This window comes from Rutidosis leptorrhynchoides, chromosome 2, assembly GCF_046630445.1.
Source record: "Rutidosis leptorrhynchoides isolate AG116_Rl617_1_P2 chromosome 2, CSIRO_AGI_Rlap_v1, whole genome shotgun sequence".
NCBI classification, from domain to species: Eukaryota; Viridiplantae; Streptophyta; class Magnoliopsida; order Asterales; family Asteraceae; genus Rutidosis; species Rutidosis leptorrhynchoides.
This window is the reverse complement of record NC_092334.1, coordinates 13,340,064-13,364,088: the sequence shown is the minus strand read 5'-3', so window position 1 is coordinate 13,364,088 and position 24,025 is coordinate 13,340,064. Positions and strand designations below refer to the sequence as shown.

Below are 24,025 nucleotides of genomic sequence, written 5' to 3'. Positions count from 1 at the left end.
GGTCCATCTTTATATATATTTATGACTTGAGCAATTAAACCTATAACTCATCGACATTCGTGTTGACTTTTTAGCATGTTTTATTCTCAGGTCCTTAGACTGCTCCGCTGTGATGTGCTTATTGCCTGCATGGAGTCTCTCATGCTTTGTATAAAGTTTATTGCATTCGAAACAAAACTATGTTGTGTAATTAATAATTTGACTGTGATGTTAACCTGTAAAATAAAGACTTATGTATTTTGGGGATTTGCTTATACCTAAGCACTCGCCCACATGCTTATAACTTTCTATGTTTAGAAAGTCACTTATTTTAATGAATGCAATATTTTATCAAAACGTATCATATAGAGGTCAAAACCTCATTGTGGAATCAATGATTAACGTGCCGCGTCAATAGCAATTTTGACGGGTCGTTACAGTTCATGTAGCTATCCGATCGGTATAGCCGAGGATTTACCCGTGCGTGTAAATTCATTCACCTTTCCTACTGATTTTATTGTCCTAGAAATGGAGGAGGATGCTAAGGTACCACTCATCTTGGGTCGTCCCTTCCTCAACACCGTTGATGCCATTATTTTTATCCAAAAGAAGCAATTGAGCATCGGTGTCGGTGACGAGAGGGTTACCTTTAGTGTAGATAAAGCCATGAAATACCCTAGTTCATCCGATGATTCATGTTTTAGGATTGATGTTATTGATAATTGTGTTGATGATGACTTGCAGGAACTCTTGGGAATTGATACTTCCGATGTCACCCCATTGGGTGAAAGTGATGAGTTTGATGTTGAGTCAGAACTAGAAGAATTGTTGAAGGTTGTTACCAATTTTGAGGATAAGGATGTTGAAAATTTTGATCCCAAGGAGGAGGAACTATTTGAAGAAATCAAGAATGAAGATCGGTTCCGAATTAAAAACTCCTTGGAAGAACCACCCACCTTAGATCTTAAGGAACTTCCAAGCCATTTGGAATATGCTTTTTTACAAGGTACGTCACAACTACCGGTTATTATTTCTTCTCGTCTAACCGGTGACGAAAGGGGTAGGTTATTAAATGTACTTAGGGACCATAAAAGGGCTATAGCGTGGAAGACGACCGATATTCCGGGTATTAATCCTTCTTTTTGCACTCACAAAATCCTCATGGAGGATGAGTATAAACTGGTTGTTCAAAGACAAAGAAGGTTAAACCCGAATATGAAGGAAGTTGTTAAGAAGGAGGTAGTCAAATTACTTGACGCCGGGTTGATATACCCTATCTCCGATAGCCCATGGGTGAGTCCCGTACAAGTTGTACCCAAAAAGGGGGTACCACCGTTGTGCTAAATGAAAGGAACGAACTTGTTCCAACACGTACGGTGACGAGGTGGAGAGTATGCATCGATTATCGTCGTTTGAACGACGCCACCAGGAAGGATCATTTCCCGCTACCATTCATTGACCAAATGCTTGAACGTTTGGCGGGGAAGGAATTCTATTGTTTCATGGATGGATTTTCTGGGTACTTTCAAATCCCCATTGACCCCAAGGATCAAGAGAAAACTACTTTCACTTATCCTTATGGTACATTTGCGTATAAGCGTATGCCATTCGGGTTGTGCAATGCACCCGGCACTTTCCAACGGTGCATGATGGCAATCTTCCATGACATGGTCGAGGAGTGTATGGAAGTGTTTATGGATGACTTTTCCATCTTTGGAGACTCCTTTGACCATTGTCTTTCTAATCTTGAGCGAATGCTCATCCGTTGCGAAAAGTCAAACCTTGTCTTGAATTGGGAGAAGTGCCACTTCATGGTGAAGGAAGGCATTGTTCTCGGTCATAAAATTTATCATGTGGGGATTGAGGTAGATCCGGCTAAAATTGATGTTATTCATAAGCTTCCTCATCCCACCAATGTTAAAGCAATCCGTAGTTTTCTTGGTCATGCGGGTTTTTATCAGCGGTTTATCAAAGATTTTTCCAAGATTGCCCGCCCCTTGACTAAACTACTTGAGAAGGATGTTCCATTCGATTTTAATGTTGATTGTGTGAACGCCTTTTCCATTCTCAAAGAGAAGCTAACACACGCTCCGATTATGGTTTCACCTGATTGGGCATTACCTTTCGAGCTTATGTGTGACGCGAGTAATGTCGCCTTAGGCGCGGTCTTAGGACAAAGGAAGATCAATCACTTCCAACCAATTTATTATGTAAGTAAGACGCTTACGGGAGCTCATATGAATTATACCACGACAGAAAAAGAGCTCCTAGCGGTTGTCTTTGCTTTTGATAAGTTTCGTTCTTATTTGGTTTTTGAAATGTCCCGTTCTTATTGATTAAAAACGTTCCATATTAATTGATTTCGTTGCGAGGTTTTGACCTCTATATGAGACGTTTTTCAAAGACTGCATTCATTTTAAAACAAACCATAACCTTTATTTCATCAATAAAGGTTTAAAAAGCTTTACGTAGATTATCAAATAATGATAATCTAAAATATCCTGTTTACACACGACCATTACATAATGGTTTACAATACAAATATGTTACAACAAAATAAGTTTCTTGAATGCAGTTTTTACACAATATCATACAAGCATGGACTCCAAATCTCGTCCTTATTTAAGTATGCGACAGCGGAAGCTCTTAATAATCACCTGAGAATAAACATGCTTAAAACGTCAACAAAAATGTTGGTGAGTTATAGGTTTAACCTATATATATCAAATCATAATAATAGACCACAAGATTTCATATTTCAATACACATCCCATACATAGAGATAAAAATCATTCATATGGTGAACACCTGGTAACCGACATTAACAAGATGCATATATAAGAATATCCCCATCATTCCGGGACACCCTTCGGATATGATATAAATTTCGAAGTACTAAAGCATCCGGTACTTTGGATGGGGTTTGTTAGGCCCAATAGATCTATCTTTAGGATTCGCGTCAATTAGGGTGTCTGTTCCCTAATTCTTAGATTACCAGACTTAATAAAAAGGGGCATATTCGATTTCGATAATTCAACCATAGAATGTAGTTTCACGTACTTGTGTCTATTTTGTAAATCATTTATAAAACCTGCATGTATTCTCATCCCAAAAATATTAGATTTTAAAAGTGGGACTATAACTCACTTTCACAGATTTTTACTTCGTCGGGAAGTAAGACTTGGCCACTGGTTGATTCACGAACCTATAACAATATATACATATATATCAAAGTATGTTCAAAATATATTTACAACACTTTTAATATATTTTGATGTTTTAAGTTTATTAAGTCAGCTGTCCTCGTTAGTAACCTACAACTAGTTGTCCACAGTTAGATGTACAGAAATAAATCGATAAATATTATCTTGAATCAATCCACGACTCAGTGTATACGTATCTCAGTATTGATCACAACTCAAACTATATATATTTTGGAATCAACCTCAACCCTGTATAGCTAACTCCAACATTCACATATAGAGTGTCTATGGTTGTTCCGAAATATATATAGATGTGTCGACATGATAGGTCGAAACATTGTATACGTGTCTATGGTATCTCAAGATTACATAATATACAATACAAGTTGATTAAGTTATGGTGGGAATAGATTTGTTACCAATTTTCACGTAGCTAAAATGAGAAAAATTATCCAATCTTGTTTTACCCATAACTTCTTCATTTTAAATCCGTTTTGAGTGAATCAAATTGCTATGGTTTCATATTGAACTCTATTTTATGAATCTAAACAGAAAAGTATAGGTTTATAGTCGGAAAAATAAGTTACAAGTCGTTTTTGTAAAGGTAGTCATTTCAGTCGAAAGAACGACGTCTAGATGACCATTTTAGAAAACATACTTCCACTTTGAGTTTAACCATAATTTTTGGATATAGTTTCATGTTCATAATAAAAATAATTTTCTCAGAATAACAACTTTTAAATCAAAGTTTATCATAGTTTTTAATTAACTAACCCAAAACAGCCCGCGGTGTTACTACGACGGCGTAAATCCGGTTTTACGGTGTTTTTCGTGTTTCCAGGTTTTAAATCATTAAGTTAGCATATCATATAGATATAGAACATGTGTTTAGTTGATTTTAAAAGTCAAGTTAGAAGGATTAACTTTTGTTTGCGAACAAGTTTAGAATTAACTAAACTATGTTCTAGTGATTACAAGTTTAAACCTTCGAATAAGATAGCTTTATATGTATGAATCGAATGATGTTATGAACATCATTACTACCTTAAGTTTCTTGGATAAACCTACTGGAAAAGAGAAAAATGGATCTAGCTTCAACGGATCCTTGGATGGCTCGAAGTTCTTGAAGCAGAATCATGACACGAAAACAAGTTCAAGTAAGATCATCACTTGAAATAAGATTGTTATAGTTATAGAAATTGAACCAAAGTTTGAATATGATTATTACCTTGTATTAGAATGATAACCTACTGTAAGAAACAAAGATTTCTTGAGGTTGGATGATCACCTTACAAGATTGGAAGTGAGCTAGCAAACTTGAAAGTATTCTTGATTTTATGTAACTAGAACTTGTAGAATTTATGAAGAACACTTAGAACTTGAAGATAGAACTTGAGAGAGATCAATTAGATGAAGAAAATTGAAGAATGAAAGTGTTTGTAGGTGTTTTTGGTCGTTGGTGTATGGATTAGATATAAAGGATATGCAATTTTGTTTTCATGTAAATAAGTCATGAATGATTACTCATATTTTTGTAATCTTATGAGATATTTCATGCTAGTTGCCAAATGATGGTTCCCACATGTGTTAGGTGACTCACATTGCTAAGAGCTGATCATTGGAGTGTATATACCAATAGTACATACATCTAAAAGCTGTGTATTGTACGAGTACGAATACGGGTGCATACGAGTAGAATTGTTGATGAAACTGAACGAGGATGTAATTGTAAGCATTTTTGTTAAGTAGAAGTATTTTGATAAGTGTATTGAAGTCTTTCAAAAGTGTATAAATACATATTAAAACACTACATGTATATACATTTTAACTGAGTCGTTAAGTCATCGTTAGTCGTTACATGTAAGTGTTGTTTTGAAACCTTTAGGTTAACGATCTTGTTAAATGTTGTTAACCCAATGTTTATAATATCAAATGAGATTTTAAATTATTATATTATCATGATATTATGATATATTAATATATCTTAATATGATATATATTCATTTAAATGTCGTTACAACGATAATCGTTACATATATGTCTCGTTTCGAAATCCTTAAGTTAGTAGTCTTGTTTATATGTATGTAACTCATTGTTAATATACTTATGGAGATACTTACTTATCATAATCTCATGTTAACCATATGTATATCCATATATATATCGTCATGTCGTTTTTACAAGTTTTAACGTTCGTGAATCGCCGGTCAACTTGGGTGGTCAATTGTCTATATGAAACATATTTCAATTAATCAAGTCTTAACAAGTTTAATTGCTTAACATGTTGGAAACATTTAATCATGTAAATATCAATCTCAATTAATATATATAAACATGGAAAAGTTTGGGTCACTACAGTACCTACCCGTTAAATAAATTTCGTCCCGAAATTTTAAGCTGTTGAAGGTGTTGACGAATCTTCTGGAAATAGATGCAGGTATTTCTTCTTCATCTGATCTTCACGCTCCCAGGTGAACTCAGGTCCTCTACGAGCATTCCATCGAACCTTAACAATTGGTATCTTTTTTTGCTTAAGTCTTTTAACCTCACGATCCATTATTTCGACGGGTTCTTCGATGAATTGGAGTTTTTCGTTGATTTGAATTTCATCTAATGGAATAGTGAGATCTTCTTTAGCAAAACATTTCTTCAAATTTGAGACGTGGAAAGTGTTATGTACAGCCGCGAGTTGTTGAGGTAACTCAAGTCGGTAAGCTACTGGTCCGACACGATCAATAATCTTGAATGGTCCAATATACCTTGGATTTAATTTCCCTCGTTTACCAAATCGAACAACTGTAGTGACCCGAACTTTTCCATGTTTATATATATTAATTGAGATTGATGTTTACATGATTAAATGTTTCCAACATGTTAAGCAATCAAACTTGTTAAGACTTGATTAATTGAAATAGGTTTCATATAGACAATTGACCACCCAAGTTGACCGGTGATTCACGAACGTTAAAACTTGTAAAAAAACTATATGATGACATATATATGGTTATATATATAGTTAAAATGATATTATGATAAGTAAACATATCATTAATTATATTAACAATGAACTACATATGTAAAAACAAGACTACTAACTTAATGATTTTGAAACGAGACATATATGTAACGTTTATCGTTGTAACGACATTTAATGTATATATATCATATTAAGAGATATTCGTACATCATAATATCATGATAATATAATAATTTAAAATCTCTTTTGTTATTATAAACATTGGGTTAACAACATTTAACAAGATCGTTAACCTAAAGGTTTCAAAACAACACTTACATGTAACGACTAACGATGACTTAACGACTCAGTTAAAATGTATATACATGTAGTGTTTTAATATGTATTTATACACTTTTGAAAGACTTCAATACACTTATCAAAATACTTCTACTTAACAAAAATGCTTACAATTACATTCTCGTTCAGTTTCATCAACAATTCTACTCGTATGCACCCGTATTCGTACTCGTACAATACACAGCTTTTAGATGTATGTACTATTGGTATATACACTCCAATGATCAGCTCTTAGCAGCCCATGTGAGTCACCTAACACATGTGGGAACCATCATTTGGCAACTAGCATGAAATATCTCATAAGATTACAAAAATATGAGTAATCATTCATGACTTATTTACATGAAAACAAAATTACATATCCTTTATATCTAATCCATACACCAACGACCAAAAACACCTACAAACACTTTCATTCTTCAATTTTCTTCATCTAATTGAACTCTCTCAAGTTCTATCTTCAAGTTCTAAGTGTTCTTCATAAATTCCAAAAGTTCTAGTTTCATAAAATCAAGAATACTTTCAAGTTTGCTAGCTCACTTCCAATCTTGTAAGGTGATCATCCAACCTCAAGAAATCTTTGTTTCTTACAGTAGGTTATCATTCTAATACCAGGTAATAATCATATTCAAACTTTGGTTCAATTTCTATAACTATAACAATCTTATTTCAAATGATGATCTTACTTGAACTTGTTTTCGTGTCATGATTTTGCTTCAAGAACTTTGAGCCATCCAAGGATCCATTGAAGCTAGATCCATTTTTCTCTTTTCCAGTAGGTTCATCCAAGGAACTTAAGGTAGTAATGATGTTCATAACATCATTCGATTCATACATATAAAGCTATCTTATTCGAAGGTTTAAACTTGTAATCACTAGAACATAGTTTAGTTAATTCTAAACTTGTTCGCAAACAAAAGTTAATCCTTCTAACTTGACTTTTAAAATCAACTAAACACATGTTCTATATCTATATGATATGCTAACTTAATGATTTAAAACCTGGAAACACGAAAAACACCGTAAAACCGGATTTACGCCGTCGTAGTAACACCGCGGGCTGTTTTGGGTTAGTTAATTAAAAACTATGATAAACTTTGATTTAAAAGTTGTTATTCTGAGAAAATGATTTTTATTATGAACATGAAACTATATCCAAAAATTATGGTTAAACTCAAAGTGGAAGTATGTTTTCTAAAATGGTCATCTAGACGTCGTTCTTTCGACTGAAATGACTACCTTTACAAAAACGACTTGTAACTTATTTTTCCGACTAGAAACCTATACTTTTTTTGTTTAGATTCATAAAATAGAGTTCAATATGAAACCATAGCAATTTGATTCACTCAAAACGGATTTAAAATGAAGAAGTTATGGGTAAAACAAGATTGGATAATTTTTCTCATTTTAGCTACGTGAAAATTGGTAACAAATCTATTCCAACCATAACTTAATCAACTTGTATTATATATTATGTAATCTTGAGATACCATAGACACGTATACAATGTTTCGACCTATCATGTCGACACATCTATATATATTTCGGAACAACCATAGACACTCTATATGTGAATGTTGGAGTTAGCTATACAGGGTTGAGGTTGATTCCAAAATATATATAGTTTGAGTTGTGATCAATACTGAGATACGTATACACTGGGTCGTGGATTGATTCAAGATAATATTTATCGATTTATTTCTGTACATCTAACTGTGGACAACTAGTTGTAGGTTACTAACGAGGACAGCTGACTTAATAAACTTAAAACATCAAAATATATTAAAAGTGTTGTAAATATATTTTGAACATACTTTGATATATATGTATATATTGTTATAGGTTCGTGAATCAACCAGTGGCCAAGTCTTACTTCCCGACGAAGTAAAAAATCTGTGAAAGTGAGTTATAGTCCCACTTTTAAAATCTAATATTTTTGGGATGAGAATACATGCAGGTTTTATAAATGATTTACAAAATAGACACAAGTACGTGAAACTACATTCTATGGTTGAATTATCGAAATCGAATATGCCCCTTTTTATTAAGTCTGGTAATCTAAGAATTAGGGAACAGACACCCTAATTGACGCGAATCCTAAAGATAGATCTATTGGGCCTAACAAACCCCATCCAAAGTACCGGATGCTTTAGTACTTCGAAATTTATATCATATCCGAAGGGTGTCCCGGAATGATGGGGATATTCTTATATATGCATCTTGTTATTGTCGGTTACCAGGTGTTCACCATATGAATGATTTTTATCTCTATGTATGGGATGTGTATTGAAATATGAAATCTTGTGGTCTATTGTTACGATTTGATATATATAGGTTAAACCTATAACTCACCAACATTTTTGTTGACGTTTAAAGCATGTTTATTCTCAGGTGAATATTAAGAGCTTCCGCTGTTGCATACTAAAATAAGGACAAGATTTGGAGTCCATGTTTGTATGATATTGTGTAAAAACTGCATTCAAGAAACTGATTTCGATGTAACATATTTGTATTGTAAACCATTATGTAATGGTCGTGTGTAAACAGGATATTTTAGATTATCATTATTTGATAATCTACGTAAAGCTTTTTAAACCTTTATTTATGAAATAAAGGTTATGGTTTTTTTTAAAAATGAATGCAGTCTTTGAAAAACGTCTCATATAGAGGTCAAAACCTCGCAACGAAATCAATTAATATGGAACGTTTTTAATCAATAAGAACGGGACATTTCAGTTGGTATCCGAGCGTTGGTCTTAGAGAACCAGAAAATTTGCATTAGTGTGTCTTATCGAGTTTGTTAGGATGCATTAGTGAGTCTGGACTTCGACCGTGTTTTCTTTAAAAATGATTGCTTAACATTTTTGTTGGAAACTATATATTTTTAACATATGAATATTATGTGATATATTAATCTCTTAACGTGTTTGATATTATGTGATAGATGTCTACCTCTAGAACAAGTCCCATTGACTCACCTAATAATAATGAAGAGTCAAATGTAAATTGGAATAATTTGTGGACTGATTCACAAGTTCCCGAAGAGGAACCGGAAGAAGAGTCGGAACCGGAAGAAGAATCGGAACCGGAAGAAGAATCGGAACCGGATGAAGAAATAGAACCGGTGGGGGAAATAATAAAACGGTTAAGTAAAAGAAAATCCTCAACCAACCGACCAAAGTTAATTATGGTCAATGGTGTTTCCGCCAAGGAAGCAAAATATTGGGAGGATTACCAATTCTCCGATGAATCGGATTCCGACGAGAATTCCGATGATGTTATAGAAATTACCCCAACTGAATTTAAAAAGGCAAAACAAAATAATAAGGGAAAGGGCATAAAAATAGAGAAATCTAATTCCAACCCCGATGAACTTTATATGTATCGTCAACCCCCGAAGTCCTTAAGTTGTAACAATGACCCGGGAACCTCTAAACCACCAGGTTTTTCTAAACCAATGTGGACAACGACGGTTCGTATTAGGGGAACATCGTATATCCCTAGAAACTTGGCAAAACGAACCAAAACCGAAGAAGAAGAAACGAGCGAGTCGGAATAAGATAGTTGTATTCGTGTGGTGTAATATATGGAATATAGTGTTCTTATGCTTTATGATATATGTAAAAATTGCTTGTATTAATAAGTATTTTTTTATGAATCTAACTCTTGTCTATTTTACAGTTTAAAAATACAAAATGGATAGACAACCCAATATTTTAAGAGACCTACCCGGAGACATGATTGATGAAATCTTGTCTAGAGTCGGCCAGAATTCTTCGGCACAACTATTTAAGGCGAGATCAGTTTGTAAGACATTCGAAGAACGTTCCAAGAATGTCTTGGTTTATAAGAGACTTTCGTTTGAAAGATGGGGGATATCACATTGGGAAACCCATAAGTTACGATGTGTTTACTTTGACGCATATATTGCGGGGAACCCAAATGCTATTTTACGCAACGGGTTAAGAAATTATTTTGACTCAATATATCCGAATATTGGACTTCGTGATTTAGAAAAAGCGGCTAACATGCAACATAAAGAAGCATGTTATGCTTACGGATTAGTAATGTTCGCTTCTCACCAAAGTGAGAACAAGAACATCGGGCTACAACTATTAAACAAAACGTTTCCACAAGTGACGGAGTCGGTAATTGGGGTAAGAAATGAGGTTTTTAGATTATTACGGGACTGTTGGACATTACGTAACCCTCGTCCCTTTGATGACGTTACAACACGCTGTCTTATCAACGGCCATAACGGTTATGTTGCACAAGACCAAGGATGGGAAGTAGTCCTAGTAAAACCAGAATGCATGACTTGTTTCTGGACGTATGAATTACGTGTATTTATTGCCTTTGCTGAACGACTTGTGTACTAGCTAGAATTGTCTTCACAACTATCTTGTATCAAAGTTATTGTGTGCTATATTTCATGCTTTATGTAAAATAAGCGGTATTGTAAGTTTGTAAAATATTGTATAAAAGTTTGAACGCGAAATATTATTATAATCAGTTTTTCATATAGAATTGTAGTAGTTGAATTGTATATTAGCTACTAAGTATGAACTTAACGGGTAGGTACTACCCGAATTTAAACTTATAAAACGCTAATATGAAGAAAAAGCTTTTATAAATGAGTTCATATTATGCTACGAAATACTATTAACTACTCTTAATATTCTGTATGATTAACTTGTTCCATTTAACTATTTTGAAGGAAATGGCACCGACTACTCGACACACCGTGAATATGAATGAAGAGGAATTCCGTACTTTTCTAGCTTCAAACATAGCCGCAGTACAGGCTGCGCTACATACCAACAATAACCTTGGATCTAGCAGTACAGGAAATCGTGTAGGATGCACCTACAAAGAATTCACTGCCTGCAAACCTTTGGAATTTGATGGAACCGAAGGACCGATCGGATTGAAACGGTGGACCGAGAAGGTTGAATCGGTGTTTGCCATAAGTAAGTGTACTGAAGAGGACAAAGTGAAGTACGCTACGCATACCTTCACAGGTTCTGCGTTAACATGGTGGAATACCTATCTAGAGCAAGTGGGACAAGATGATGCGTACGCACTACCGTGGTCAGCATTCAAGCACTTGATGAACGAGAAGTACCGTCCCAGAACCGAGGTCAATAAGCTCAAGACAGAACTTAGAGGGTTACGAACCCAAGGATTTGATATTACCACGTACGAAAGACGATTCACAGAATTGTGCCTATTGTGTCCGGGAGCATTCGAAGATAAGGAAGAGAAGATCGACGCGTTTGTGAAAGGATTACCGGAAAGAATCCAAGAAGATATAAGTTCACACGAGCCCGCCTCCATACAACAGGCATGTAGAATGGCTCACAAACTAGTGAACCAGATTGAAGAAAGAATTAAAGAACAGACTGCTGAAGAGGCCAATGTGAAGCAAGTCAAAAGAAAGTGGGAGGAAAACGGTGATAAGAATCACCAATACAACAACAACAGCAATTACAACAATAATCGCAACAATTATCCCAACAATCGCAACATCAATCGCAACTACAACAAACGGCCCAACAACAACAACAACAACAACAACAACAGCAACTACAACAATCATCCCAACAACAATAATAACCGCAACAACAACAACAATCAGAAGCAACTATGCCAAAGGTGTGAAAAGAATCACTCGGGGTTCTGCACCAAATTTTGCAACAAGTGTAAAAGAAATGGTCATAGCGCGGCGAAGTGTGAGGTCTACGGACCAGGGGTTAATAGAACGAAAGGAACAAATGGTGTCGGAACGAGTAATGGCGGAGCAAGTAGTGTCGGAGCAAGTTATGCCAATGTAGTTTGTTATAAATGTGGAAAACCAGGCCACATTATTAGAAATTGCCCGAACCAGGAGAACACGAATGGACAAGGCCGTGGAAGAGTTTTCAATATTAATGCGGTAGAGGCACAGGAAGACCCGGAGCTTGTTACGGGTATGTTTCTTATTGACAATAAATCTGCTTACGTTTTATTTGATTCGGGTGCGGATAGAAGCTATATGAGTAGAGATTTTTGTGCTAAATTAAGTTGTCCATTGACGCCTTTGGATAGTAAATTTTTACTCGAATTAGCAAATGGTAAATTAATTTCAGCAGATAATATATGTCGGAATCGAGAAATTAAACTGGTTAGCGAAACATTTAAGATTGATTTGATACCAGTAGAGTTAGGGAGTTTTGATGTGATAATCGGTATGGACTGGTTGAAAGAAGTGAAAGCGGAGATCGTTTGTTACAAAAATGCAATTCGCATTATACGAGAAAAAGGAAAACCCTTAATGGTGTACGGAGAAAAGGGCAACACGAAGCTACATCTTATTAGTAATTTGAAGGCACAAAAACTAATAAGAAAAGGTTGCTATGCTGTTCTAGCACACGTTGAGAAAGTACAAACTGAAGAAAAGAGCATCAATGATGTTCCCATTGCAAAAGAATTTCCCGATGTATTTCCGAAAGAATTACCGGGATTACCCCCACATCGATCCGTTGAATTTCAAATAGATCTTGTACCAGGAGCTGCACCAATAGCTCGTGCTCCTTACAGACTCGCACCCAGCGAGATGAAAGAACTGCAAAGCCAATTACAAGAACTTTTAGAGCGTGGTTTCATTCGACCAAGCACATCACCGTGGGGAGCTCCTGTTTTGTTTGTCAAGAAGAAAGATGGTACATACAGGTTGTGTATCGACTACCGAGAGTTGAACAAACTTACCATCAAGAACCGCTACCCACTACCGAGAATCGACGACTTATTTGATCAACTACAAGGCTCGTCTGTTTATTCAAAGATTGACTTACGTTCCGGGTATCATCAAATGCGGGTGAAAGAAGATGATATTCCAAAGACTGCTTTCAGAACACGTTACGGTCATTACGAGTTTATGGTCATGCCGTTTGGTTTAACTAATGCACCAGCTGTGTTCATGGACCTTATGAACCGAGTGTGTGGACCATACCTTGACAAGTTTGTCATTGTTTTCATTGATGACATACTTATTTACTCAAAGAATGACCAAGAACACGGTGAACATTTGAGAAAAGTGTTAGAAGTATTGAGGAAGGAAGAATTGTACGCTAAGTTTTCAAAGTGTGCATTTTGGTTGGAAGAAGTTCAATTCCTCGGTCACATAGTAAACAAAGAAGGTATTAAGGTGGATCCGGCAAAGATAGAAACTGTTGAAAAGTGGGAAACCCCGAAAACTCCGAAACACATACGCCAGTTTTTAGGACTAGCTGGTTACTACAGAAGGTTCATCCAAGACTTTTCCAGAATAGCAAAACCCTTGACTGCATTAACGCATAAAGGGAAGAAATTTGAATGGAATGATGAACAAGAGAAAGCGTTTCAGTTATTGAAGAAAAAGCTAACTACGGCACCTATATTGTCATTGCCTGAAGGGAATGATGATTTTGTGATTTATTGTGACGCATCAAAGCAAGGTCTCGGTTGTGTATTAATGCAACGAACGAAAGTGATTGCTTATGCGTCTAGACAATTGAAGATTCACGAACAAAATTATACGACGCATGATTTGGAATTAGGCGCGGTTGTTTTTGCATTAAAGACTTGGAGGCACTACTTATATGGGGTCAAAAGTATTATATATACCGACCACAAAAGTCTTCAACACATATTTAATCAGAAACAACTGAATATGAGGCAGCGTAGGTGGATTGAATTATTGAATGATTACGACTTTGAGATTCATTACCACCCGGGGAAGGCAAATGTGGTAGCCGATGCCTTGAGCAGGAAGGACAGAGAACCCATTCGAGTAAAATCTATGAATATAATGATTCATAATAACATTACTACTCAAATAAAGGAGGCGCAACAAGGAGTTTTAAAAGAGGGAAATTTAAAGGATGAAATACCCAAAGGATCGGAGAAGCATCTTAATATTCGGGAAGACGGAACCCGGTATAGGGCTGAAAGGATTTGGGTACCAAAATTTGGAGATATGAGAGAAATGGTACTTAGAGAAGCTCATAAAACCAGATACTCAATACATCCTGGAACGGGGAAGATGTACAAGGATCTCAAGAAACATTTTTGGTGGCCGGGTATGAAAGCCGATGTTGCTAAATACGTAGGAGAATGTTTGACGTGTTCTAAGGTTAAAGCTGAGCATCAGAAACCATCAGGTCTACTTCAACAACCCGAAATCCCGGAATGGAAATGGGAAAACATTACCATGGATTTCATCACTAAATTGCCAAGGACTGCAAGTGGTTTTGATACTATTTGGGTAATAGTTGATCGTCTCACCAAATCAGCACACTTCCTACCAATAAGAGAAGATGACAAGATGGAGAAGTTAGCACGACTGTATTTGAAGGAAGTCGTCTCCAGACATGGAATACCAATCGCTATTATCTCTGATAGGGATGGCAGATTTATTTCAAGATTCTGGCAGACATTACAGCAAGCATTAGGAACTCGTCTAGACATGAGTACTGCCTATCATCCACAAACTGATGGGCAGAGCGAAAGGACGATACAAACGCTTGAAGACATGCTACGAGCATGTGTTATTGATTTCGGAAACAGTTGGGATCGACATCTACCGTTAGCAGAATTTTCCTACAACAACAGCTACCATTCAAGCATTGAGATGGCGCCGTTTGAAGCACTTTATGGTAGAAAGTGCAGGTCTCCGATTTGTTGGAGTGAGGTTGGGGATAGACAGATTACGGGTCCGGAGATTATACAAGAAACTACCGAGAAGATCATCCAAATTCAACAACGGTTGAAAACCGCCCAAAGTCGACAAAAGAGCTACGCTGACATTAAAAGAAAAGATATAGAATTTGAAATTGGAGAGATGGTCATGCTTAAAGTTTCACCTTGGAAAGGCGTTGTTCGATTTGGTAAACGAGGGAAATTAAATCCAAGGTATATTGGACCATTCAAGATTATTGATCGTGTCGGACCAGTAGCTTACCGACTTGAGTTACCTCAACAACTCGCGGCTGTACATAACACTTTCCACGTCTCGAATTTGAAGAAATGTTTTGCTAAAGAAGATCTCACTATTCCGTTAGATGAAATCCAAATCAACGAAAAACTCCAATTCATCGAAGAACCCGTCGAAATAATGGATCGTGAGGTTAAAAGACTTAAGCAAAACAAGATACCAATTGTTAAGGTTCGATGGAATGCTCGTAGAGGACCCGAGTTCACCTGGGAGCGTGAAGATCAGATGAAGAAGAAATACCCGCATCTATTTCCAGAAGATTCGTCAACACCTTCAACAGCTTAAAATTTCGGGACGAAATTTATTTAACGGGTAGGTACTGTAGTGACCCGAACTTTTCCATGTTTATATATATTAATTGAGATTGATGTTTACATGATTAAATGTTTCCAACATGTTAAGCAATCAAACTTGTTAAGACTTGATTAATTGAAATAGGTTTCATATAGACAATTGACCACCCAAGTTGACCGGTGATTCACGAACGTTAAAACTTGTAAAAAAACTATATGATGACATATATATGGTTATATATATAGTTAAAATGATATTATGATAAGTAAACATATCATTAATTATATTAACAATGAACTACATATGTAAAAACAAGACTACTAACTTAATGATTTTGAAACGAGACATATATGTAACGTTTATCGTTGTAACGACATTTAATGTATATATATCATATTAAGAGATATTCGTACATCATAATATCATGATAATATAATAATTTAAAATCTCTTTTGTTATTATAAACATTGGGTTAACAACATTTAACAAGATCGTTAACCTAAAGGTTTCAAAACAACACTTACATGTAACGACTAACGATGACTTAACGACTCAGTTAAAATGTATATACATGTAGTGTTTTAATATGTATTTATACACTTTTGAAAGACTTCAATACACTTATCAAAATACTTCTACTTAACAAAAATGCTTACAATTACATTCTCGTTCAGTTTCATCAACAATTCTACTCGTATGCACCCGTATTCGTACTCGTACAATACACAGCTTTTAGATGTATGTACTATTGGTATATACACTCCAATGATCAGCTCTTAGCAGCCCATGTGAGTCACCTAACACATGTGGGAACCATCATTTGGCAACTAGCATGAAATATCTCATAAGATTACAAAAATATGAGTAATCATTCATGACTTATTTACATGAAAACAAAATTACATATCCTTTATATCTAATCCATACACCAACGACCAAAAACACCTACAAACACTTTCATTCTTCAATTTTCTTCATCTAATTGAACTCTCTCAAGTTCTATCTTCAAGTTCTAAGTGTTCTTCATAAATTCCAAAAGTTCTAGTTTCATAAAATCAAGAATACTTTCAAGTTTGCTAGCTCACTTCCAATCTTGTAAGGTGATCATCCAACCTCAAGAAATCTTTGTTTCTTACAGTAGGTTATCATTCTAATACCAGGTAATAATCATATTCAAACTTTGGTTCAATTTCTATAACTATAACAATCTTATTTCAAATGATGATCTTACTTGAACTTGTTTTCGTGTCATGATTTTGCTTCAAGAACTTTGAGCCATCCAAGGATCCATTGAAGCTAGATCCATTTTTCTCTTTTCCAGTAGGTTCATCCAAGGAACTTAAGGTAGTAATGATGTTCATAACATCATTCGATTCATACATATAAAGCTATCTTATTCGAAGGTTTAAACTTGTAATCACTAGAACATAGTTTAGTTAATTCTAAACTTGTTCGCAAACAAAAGTTAATCCTTCTAACTTGACTTTTAAAATCAACTAAACACATGTTCTATATCTATATGATATGCTAACTTAATGATTTAAAACCTGGAAACACGAAAAACACCGTAAAACCGGATTTACGCCGTCGTAGTAACACCGCGGGCTGTTTTGGGTTAGTTAATTAAAAACTATGATAAACTTTGATTTAAAAGTTGTTATTCTGAGAAAATGATTTTTATTATGAACATGAAACTATATCCAAAAATTATGGTTAAACTCAAAGTGGAAGTATGTTTTCTAAAATGGTCATCTAGACGTCGTTCTTTCGACTGAAATGACTACCTTTACAAAAACGACTTGTAACTTATTTTTCCGACTAGAAACCTATACTTTTTTTGTTTAGATTCATAAAATAGAGTTCAATATGAAACCATAGCAATTTGATTCACTCAAAACGGATTTAAAATGAAGAAGTTATGGGTAAAACAAGATTGGATAATTTTTCTCATTTTAGCTACGTGAAAATTGGTAACAAATCTATTCCAACCATAACTTAATCAACTTGTATTATATATTATGTAATCTTGAGATACCATAGACACGTATACAATGTTTCGACCTATCATGTCGACACATCTATATATATTTCGGAACAACCATAGACACTCTATATGTGAATGTTGGAGTTAGCTATACAGGGTTGAGGTTGATTCCAAAATATATATAGTTTGAGTTGTGATCAATACTGAGATACGTATACACTGGGTCGTGGATTGATTCAAGATAATATTTATCGATTTATTTCTGTACATCTAACTGTGGACAACTAGTTGTAGGTTACTAACGAGGACAGCTGACTTAATAAACTTAAAACATCAAAATATATTAAAAGTGTTGTAAATATATTTTGAACATACTTTGATATATATGTATATATTGTTATAGGTTCGTGAATCAACCAGTGGCCAAGTCTTACTTCCCGACGAAGTAAAAAATCTGTGAAAGTGAGTTATAGTCCCACTTTTAAAATCTAATATTTTTGGGATGAGAATACATGCAGGTTTTATAAATGATTTACAAAATAGACACAAGTACGTGAAACTACATTCTATGGTTGAATTATCGAAATCGAATATGCCCCTTTTTATTAAGTCTGGTAATCTAAGAATTAGGGAACAGACACCCTAATTGACGCGAATCCTAAAGATAGATCTATTGGGCCTAACAAACCCCATCCAAAGTACCGGATGCTTTAGTACTTCGAAATTTATATCATATCCGAAGGGTGTCCCGGAATGATGGGGATATTCTTATATATGCATCTTGTTATTGTCGGTTACCAGGTGTTCACCATATGAATGATTTTTATCTCTATGTATGGGATGTGTATTGAAATATGAAATCTTGTGGTCTATTGTTACGATTTGATATATATAGGTTAAACCTATAACTCACCAACATTTTTGTTGACGTTTAAAGCATGTTTATTCTCAGGTGAATATTAAGAGCTTCCGCTGTTGCATACTAAAATAAGGACAAGATTTGGAGTCCATGTTTGTATGATATTGTGTAAAAACTGCATTCAAGAAACTGATTTCGATGTAACATATTTGTATTGTAAACCATTATGTAATGGTCGTGTGTAAACAGGATATTTTAGATTATCATTATTTGATAATCTACGTAAAGCTTTTTAAACCTTTATTTATGAAATAAAGGTTATGGTTTTTTTTAAAAATGAATGCAGTCTTTGAAAAACGTCTCATATAGAGGTCAAAACCTCGCAACGAAATCAATTAATATGGAACGTTTTTAATCAATAAGAACGGGACATTTCAACAACGCCTTTCCAAGGTGCAACTTTAAGCATGACCATCTCTCCAATTTCAAATTCTATATCTTTTCTTTTAATGTCAGCGTAGCTCTTTTGTCGACTTTGGGCGGTTTTCAACCGTTGTTGAATTTGGATGATCTTCTCGGTAGTTTCTTGTATAATCTCCGGACCCGTAATCTGTCTATCCCCCACTTCACTCCAACAAATCGGAGACCTGCACTTTCTACCATAAAGTGCTTCAAACGGCGCCATCTCAATGCTTGAATGGTAGCTGTTGTTGTAGGAAAATTCTGCTAACGGTAGATGTCGATCCCAACTGTTTCCGAAATCAATAACACATGCTCGTAGCATGTCTTCAAGCGTTTGTATCGTCCTTTCGCTCTGCCCATCAGTTTGTGGATGATAGGCAGTACTCATGTCTAGACGAGTTCCTAATGCTTGCTGTAATGTCTGTCAGAATCTTGAAATAAATCTGCCATCCCTATCAGAGATAATAGAGATTGGTATTCCATGTCTGGAGACGACTTCCTTCAAATACAGTCGTGCTAACTTCTCCATCTTGTCATCTTCTCTTATTGTTAGGAAGTGTGCTGATTTGGTGAGACGATCAACTATTACCCAAATAGTATCAAAACCACTTGCAGTCCTTGGCAATTTAGTGATGAAATCCATTGTAATGTTTTCCCATTTCCATTCCGGGATTTCGGGTTGTTGAAGTAGACCTGATGGTTTCTGATGCTCAGCTTTGACCTTAGAACACGTCAAACATTCTCCTACGTATTTAGCAACATCGGCTTTCATACCCGGCCACCAAAAATGTTTCTTGAGATCCTTGTACATCTTCCCCGTTCCAGGATGTATTGAGTATCTGGTTTTATGAGCTTCTCTAAGTACCATTTCTCTCATATCTCCAAATTTTGGTACCCAAATCCTTTCAGCCCTATACCGGGTTCCGTCTTCCCGAATATTAAGATGCTTCTCCGATCCTTTGGGTATTTCATCCTTTAAATTTCCCTCTTTTAAAACTCCTTGTTGCGCCTCCTTTATTTGAGTAGTAAGGTTATTATGAATCATTATATTCATAGATTTTACTCGAATGGGTTCTCTGTCCTTCCTGCTCAAGGCATCGGCTACCACATTTGCCTTCCCCGGGTGGTAACGAATCTCAAAGTCGTAATCATTCAACAATTCAATCCACCTACGCTGCCTCATATTCAGTTGTTTCTGATTAAATATGTGTTGAAGACTTTTGTGGTCAGTATATATAATACTTTTGACCCCATATAAGTAGTGCCTCCAAGTCTTTAATACAAAAACAACCGCGCCTAATTCCAAATCATGCGTCGTATAATTTTGTTCGTGAATCTTCAATTGTCTAGATGCATAAGCAATCACCTTCGTTCGTTGCATTAATACACAACCGAGACCTTGCTTTGATGCGTCACAATAAATCACAAAATCATCATTCCCTTCAGGCAATGACAATATAGGTGCCGTAGTTAGCTTTTTCTTCAATAACTGAAACGCTTTCTCTTGTTCATCCTTCCATTCAAATTTCTTCCCTTTATGCGTTAATGCAGTCAAGGGTTTTGCTATTCTGGAAAAGTCTTGGATGAACCTTCTGTAGTAACCAGCTAGTCCTAAAAACTGGCGTATGTGTTTCGGAGTTTTCGGGGTTTCCCACTTTTCAACAGTTTCTATCTTTGCCGGATCCACCTTAATACCTTCTTTGTTCACTATGTGACCGAGGAATTGAACTTCTTCTAACCAAAATGCACACTTTGAAAACTTAGCGTACAGTTTTTCCTTCCTCAATACTTCTAACACCTTTCTCAAATGTTCACCGTGTTCTTGGTCATTCTTTGAGTAAATAAGTATGTCATCAATGAAAACAATGACAAACTTGTCAAGGTATGGTCCACACACTCGGTTCATAAGGTCCATGAACACAGCTGGTGCATTAGTTAAACCAAACGGCATGACCATAAATTCGTAATGACCGTAACGTGTTCTGAAAGCAGTCTTTGGAATATCATCTTCTTTCACCCGCATTTGATGATACCCAGAACGTAAGTCAATCTTTGAATAAACAGACGAGCCTTGTAGTTGATCAAATAAGTCGTCGATTCTCGGTAGTGGGTAGCGGTTCTTGATGGTAAGTTTGTTCAACTCTCGGTAGTCGATACACAACCTGAATGTACCATCTTTCTTCTTGACAAACAAAACAGGAGCTCCCCACGGTGATGTGCTTGGTCGAATGAAACCACGCTCTAATAGTTCTTGTAATTGGCTTTGCAGTTCTTTCATCTTGCTGGGTGCGAGTCTGTAAGGAGCACGAGCTATTGGTGCAGCTCCTGGTACAAGATCTATTTGAAATTCAACGGATCGATGTGGGGGTAATCCCGGTAATTCTTTCGGAAATACATCGGGAAATTCTTTTGCAATGGGAACATCATTGATGCTCTTTTCTTCAGTTTGTACTTTCTCGACGTGTGCTAGAACAGCATAGCAACCTTTTCTTATTAGTTTTTGTGCCTTCAAATTACTAATAAGATGTAGCTTCGTGTTGCCCTTTTCTCCGTACACCATTAAGGGTTTTCCTTTTTCTCGTATAATGCGAATTGCATTTTTGTAACAAATGATCTCTGCTTTCACTTCTTTCAACCAGTCCATACCGATTATCACATCAAAACTCCCTAACTCTACTGGTATCAAATCAATCTTAAATGTTTCGCTAACCAGTTTAATTTCTCGATTCCGACATATATTATCTGCTGAAATTAATTTACCATTTGCTAATTCGAGTAAAAATTTACTATCCAAAGGCGTCAATGGACAACTTAATTTAGCACAAAAATCTCTACTCATATAGCTTCTATCCGCACCCGAATCAAATAAAACGTAAGCAGATTTATTGTCAATAAGAAACGTACCCGTAACAAGCTCCGGGTCTTCCTGTGCCTCTGCCGCATTAATATTGAAAACTCTTCCGCGGCCTTGTCCATTCGTGTTCTCCTGGTTCGGGCAATTTCTAATAATGTGGCCCGGTTTTCCACATTTATAACAAACTACATTTGCATAACTTGCTCCGACACTACTTGCTCCGCCATTACTCGTTCCGACACCATTTGTTCCTTTCGTTCTATTAACCCCTGGTCCGTAGACATCACACTTCGCCGCGCTATGACCATTTCTTTTACACTTGTTGCAAAATTTGGTGCAGAACCCCGAGTGATACTTTTCACACCTTTGGCATAGCTGCTTCTGATTGTTGTTGTTGTTGCGGTTATTATTGTTGTTGGGATGATTGTTGTAGCTGCTGTTGTTGTTGTTGTTGTTGTTGTTGTTGTTGGGCCGTTTGTTGTAGTTGCGATTGATGTTGCGATTGTTGGGATAATTGTTGCGATTATTGTTGTAATTACTGTTGTTGTTGTATTGGTGATTCTTATCACCGTTTTCCTCCCACTTTCTTTTGACTTGCTTCACATTGGCCTCTTCAGCAGTCTGTTCTTTAATTCTTTCTTCAATCTGGTTCACTAGTTTGTGAGCCATTCTACATGCCTGTTGTATGGAGGCGGGCTCGTGTGAACTTATATCTTCTTGGATTCTTTCCGGTAATCCTTTCACAAACGCGTCGATCTTCTCTTCCTCATCTTCGAATGCTCCCGGACACAATAGGCACAATTCTGTGAATCGTCTTTCGTACGTGGTAATATCAAATCCTTGGGTTCGTAACCCTATAAGTTCTGTCTTGAACTTATTGACCTCGGTTCTGGGACGGTACTTCTCGTTCATCAAGTGCTTGAATGCTGACCACGGTAGTGCGTACGCATCGTCTTGTCCCACTTGCTCTAGATAGGTATTCCACCATGTTAACGCAGAACCTGTGAAGGTATGCGTAGCGTACTTCACTTTATCCTCTTCAGTACACTTACTTATGGCAAACACCGATTCGACCTTCTCGGTCCACCGTTTCAACCCGATCGGTCCTTCGGTTCCATCAAATTCTAAAGGTTTGCAGGCAGTGAATTCTTTGTTGGTGCATCCTACACGATTTCCTGTACTGCTAGATCCAAGGTTATTGTTGGTATGTAGCGCAGCCTGTACTGCGGCTATGTTTGAAGCTAGAAAAGTACGGAATTCCTCTTCATTCATATTCACGGTGTGTCGAGTAGTCGGTGCCATTTCCTTCAAAATAGTCAAATGGAACAAGTTAATCATACAGAATATTAAGAGTAGTTAATAGTATTTCGTAGCATAATATGAACTCATTTATAAAAGCTTTTTCTTCATATTAGCGTTTTATAAGTTTAAATTCGGGTAGTACCTACCCGTTAAGTTCATACTTAGTAGCTAATATACAATTCAACTACTACAATTCTATATGAAAAACTGATTATAATAATATTTCGCGTTCAAACTTTTTCACAATATTTACAAACTTACAATACCGCTTATTTTACATAAAGCATGAAATATAGCACACAATAACTTTGATACAAGATAGTTGTGAAGATAATTCTAGCTAGTACACAAGTCGTTCAGCAAAGGCAATAAAGACACGTAATTCATACGTCCAGAAACAAGTCATGCATTCTGGTTTTACTAGGACTACTTCCCATCCTTGGTCTTGTGGAACATAACCGTTATGGCCGTTGATAAGACAGCGTGTTGTAACATCGTCAAAGGGACGAGGGTTACGTAATGTCCAACAGTCCCGTAACAATCTAAAAACCTCATTTCTTACCCCAATTACCGACTCCGTCACTTGTGGAAACGTTTTGTTTAATAGTTGTAGCCCGATGTTCTTGTTCTCACTTTGGTGAGAAGCGAACATTACTAATCCGTAAGCATAACATGCTTCTTTATGTTGCATGTTAGCCGCTTTTTCTAAATCACGAAGTCCAATATTCGGATATATTGAGTCAAAATAATTTCTTAACC

General features: G+C 36.0%; 1 protein-coding gene across 1 annotated transcript in view; it reads left to right on the top strand.

Moving 5' to 3' along the window:
* Positions 1 to 1,442: 1,442 nt before the first annotated feature.
* Positions 1,443 to 24,025, top strand: part of LOC139887616 (uncharacterized) — a 67,242-nt gene continuing 44,659 nt past the window's right edge. Inside the window, exon 1 of the mRNA XM_071870692.1 lies at positions 1,443 to 2,113. Coding sequence (XP_071726793.1) covers positions 1,443 to 2,113 — 671 coding nt within the window. The remainder of the gene's footprint in view (positions 2,114 to 24,025) is intronic.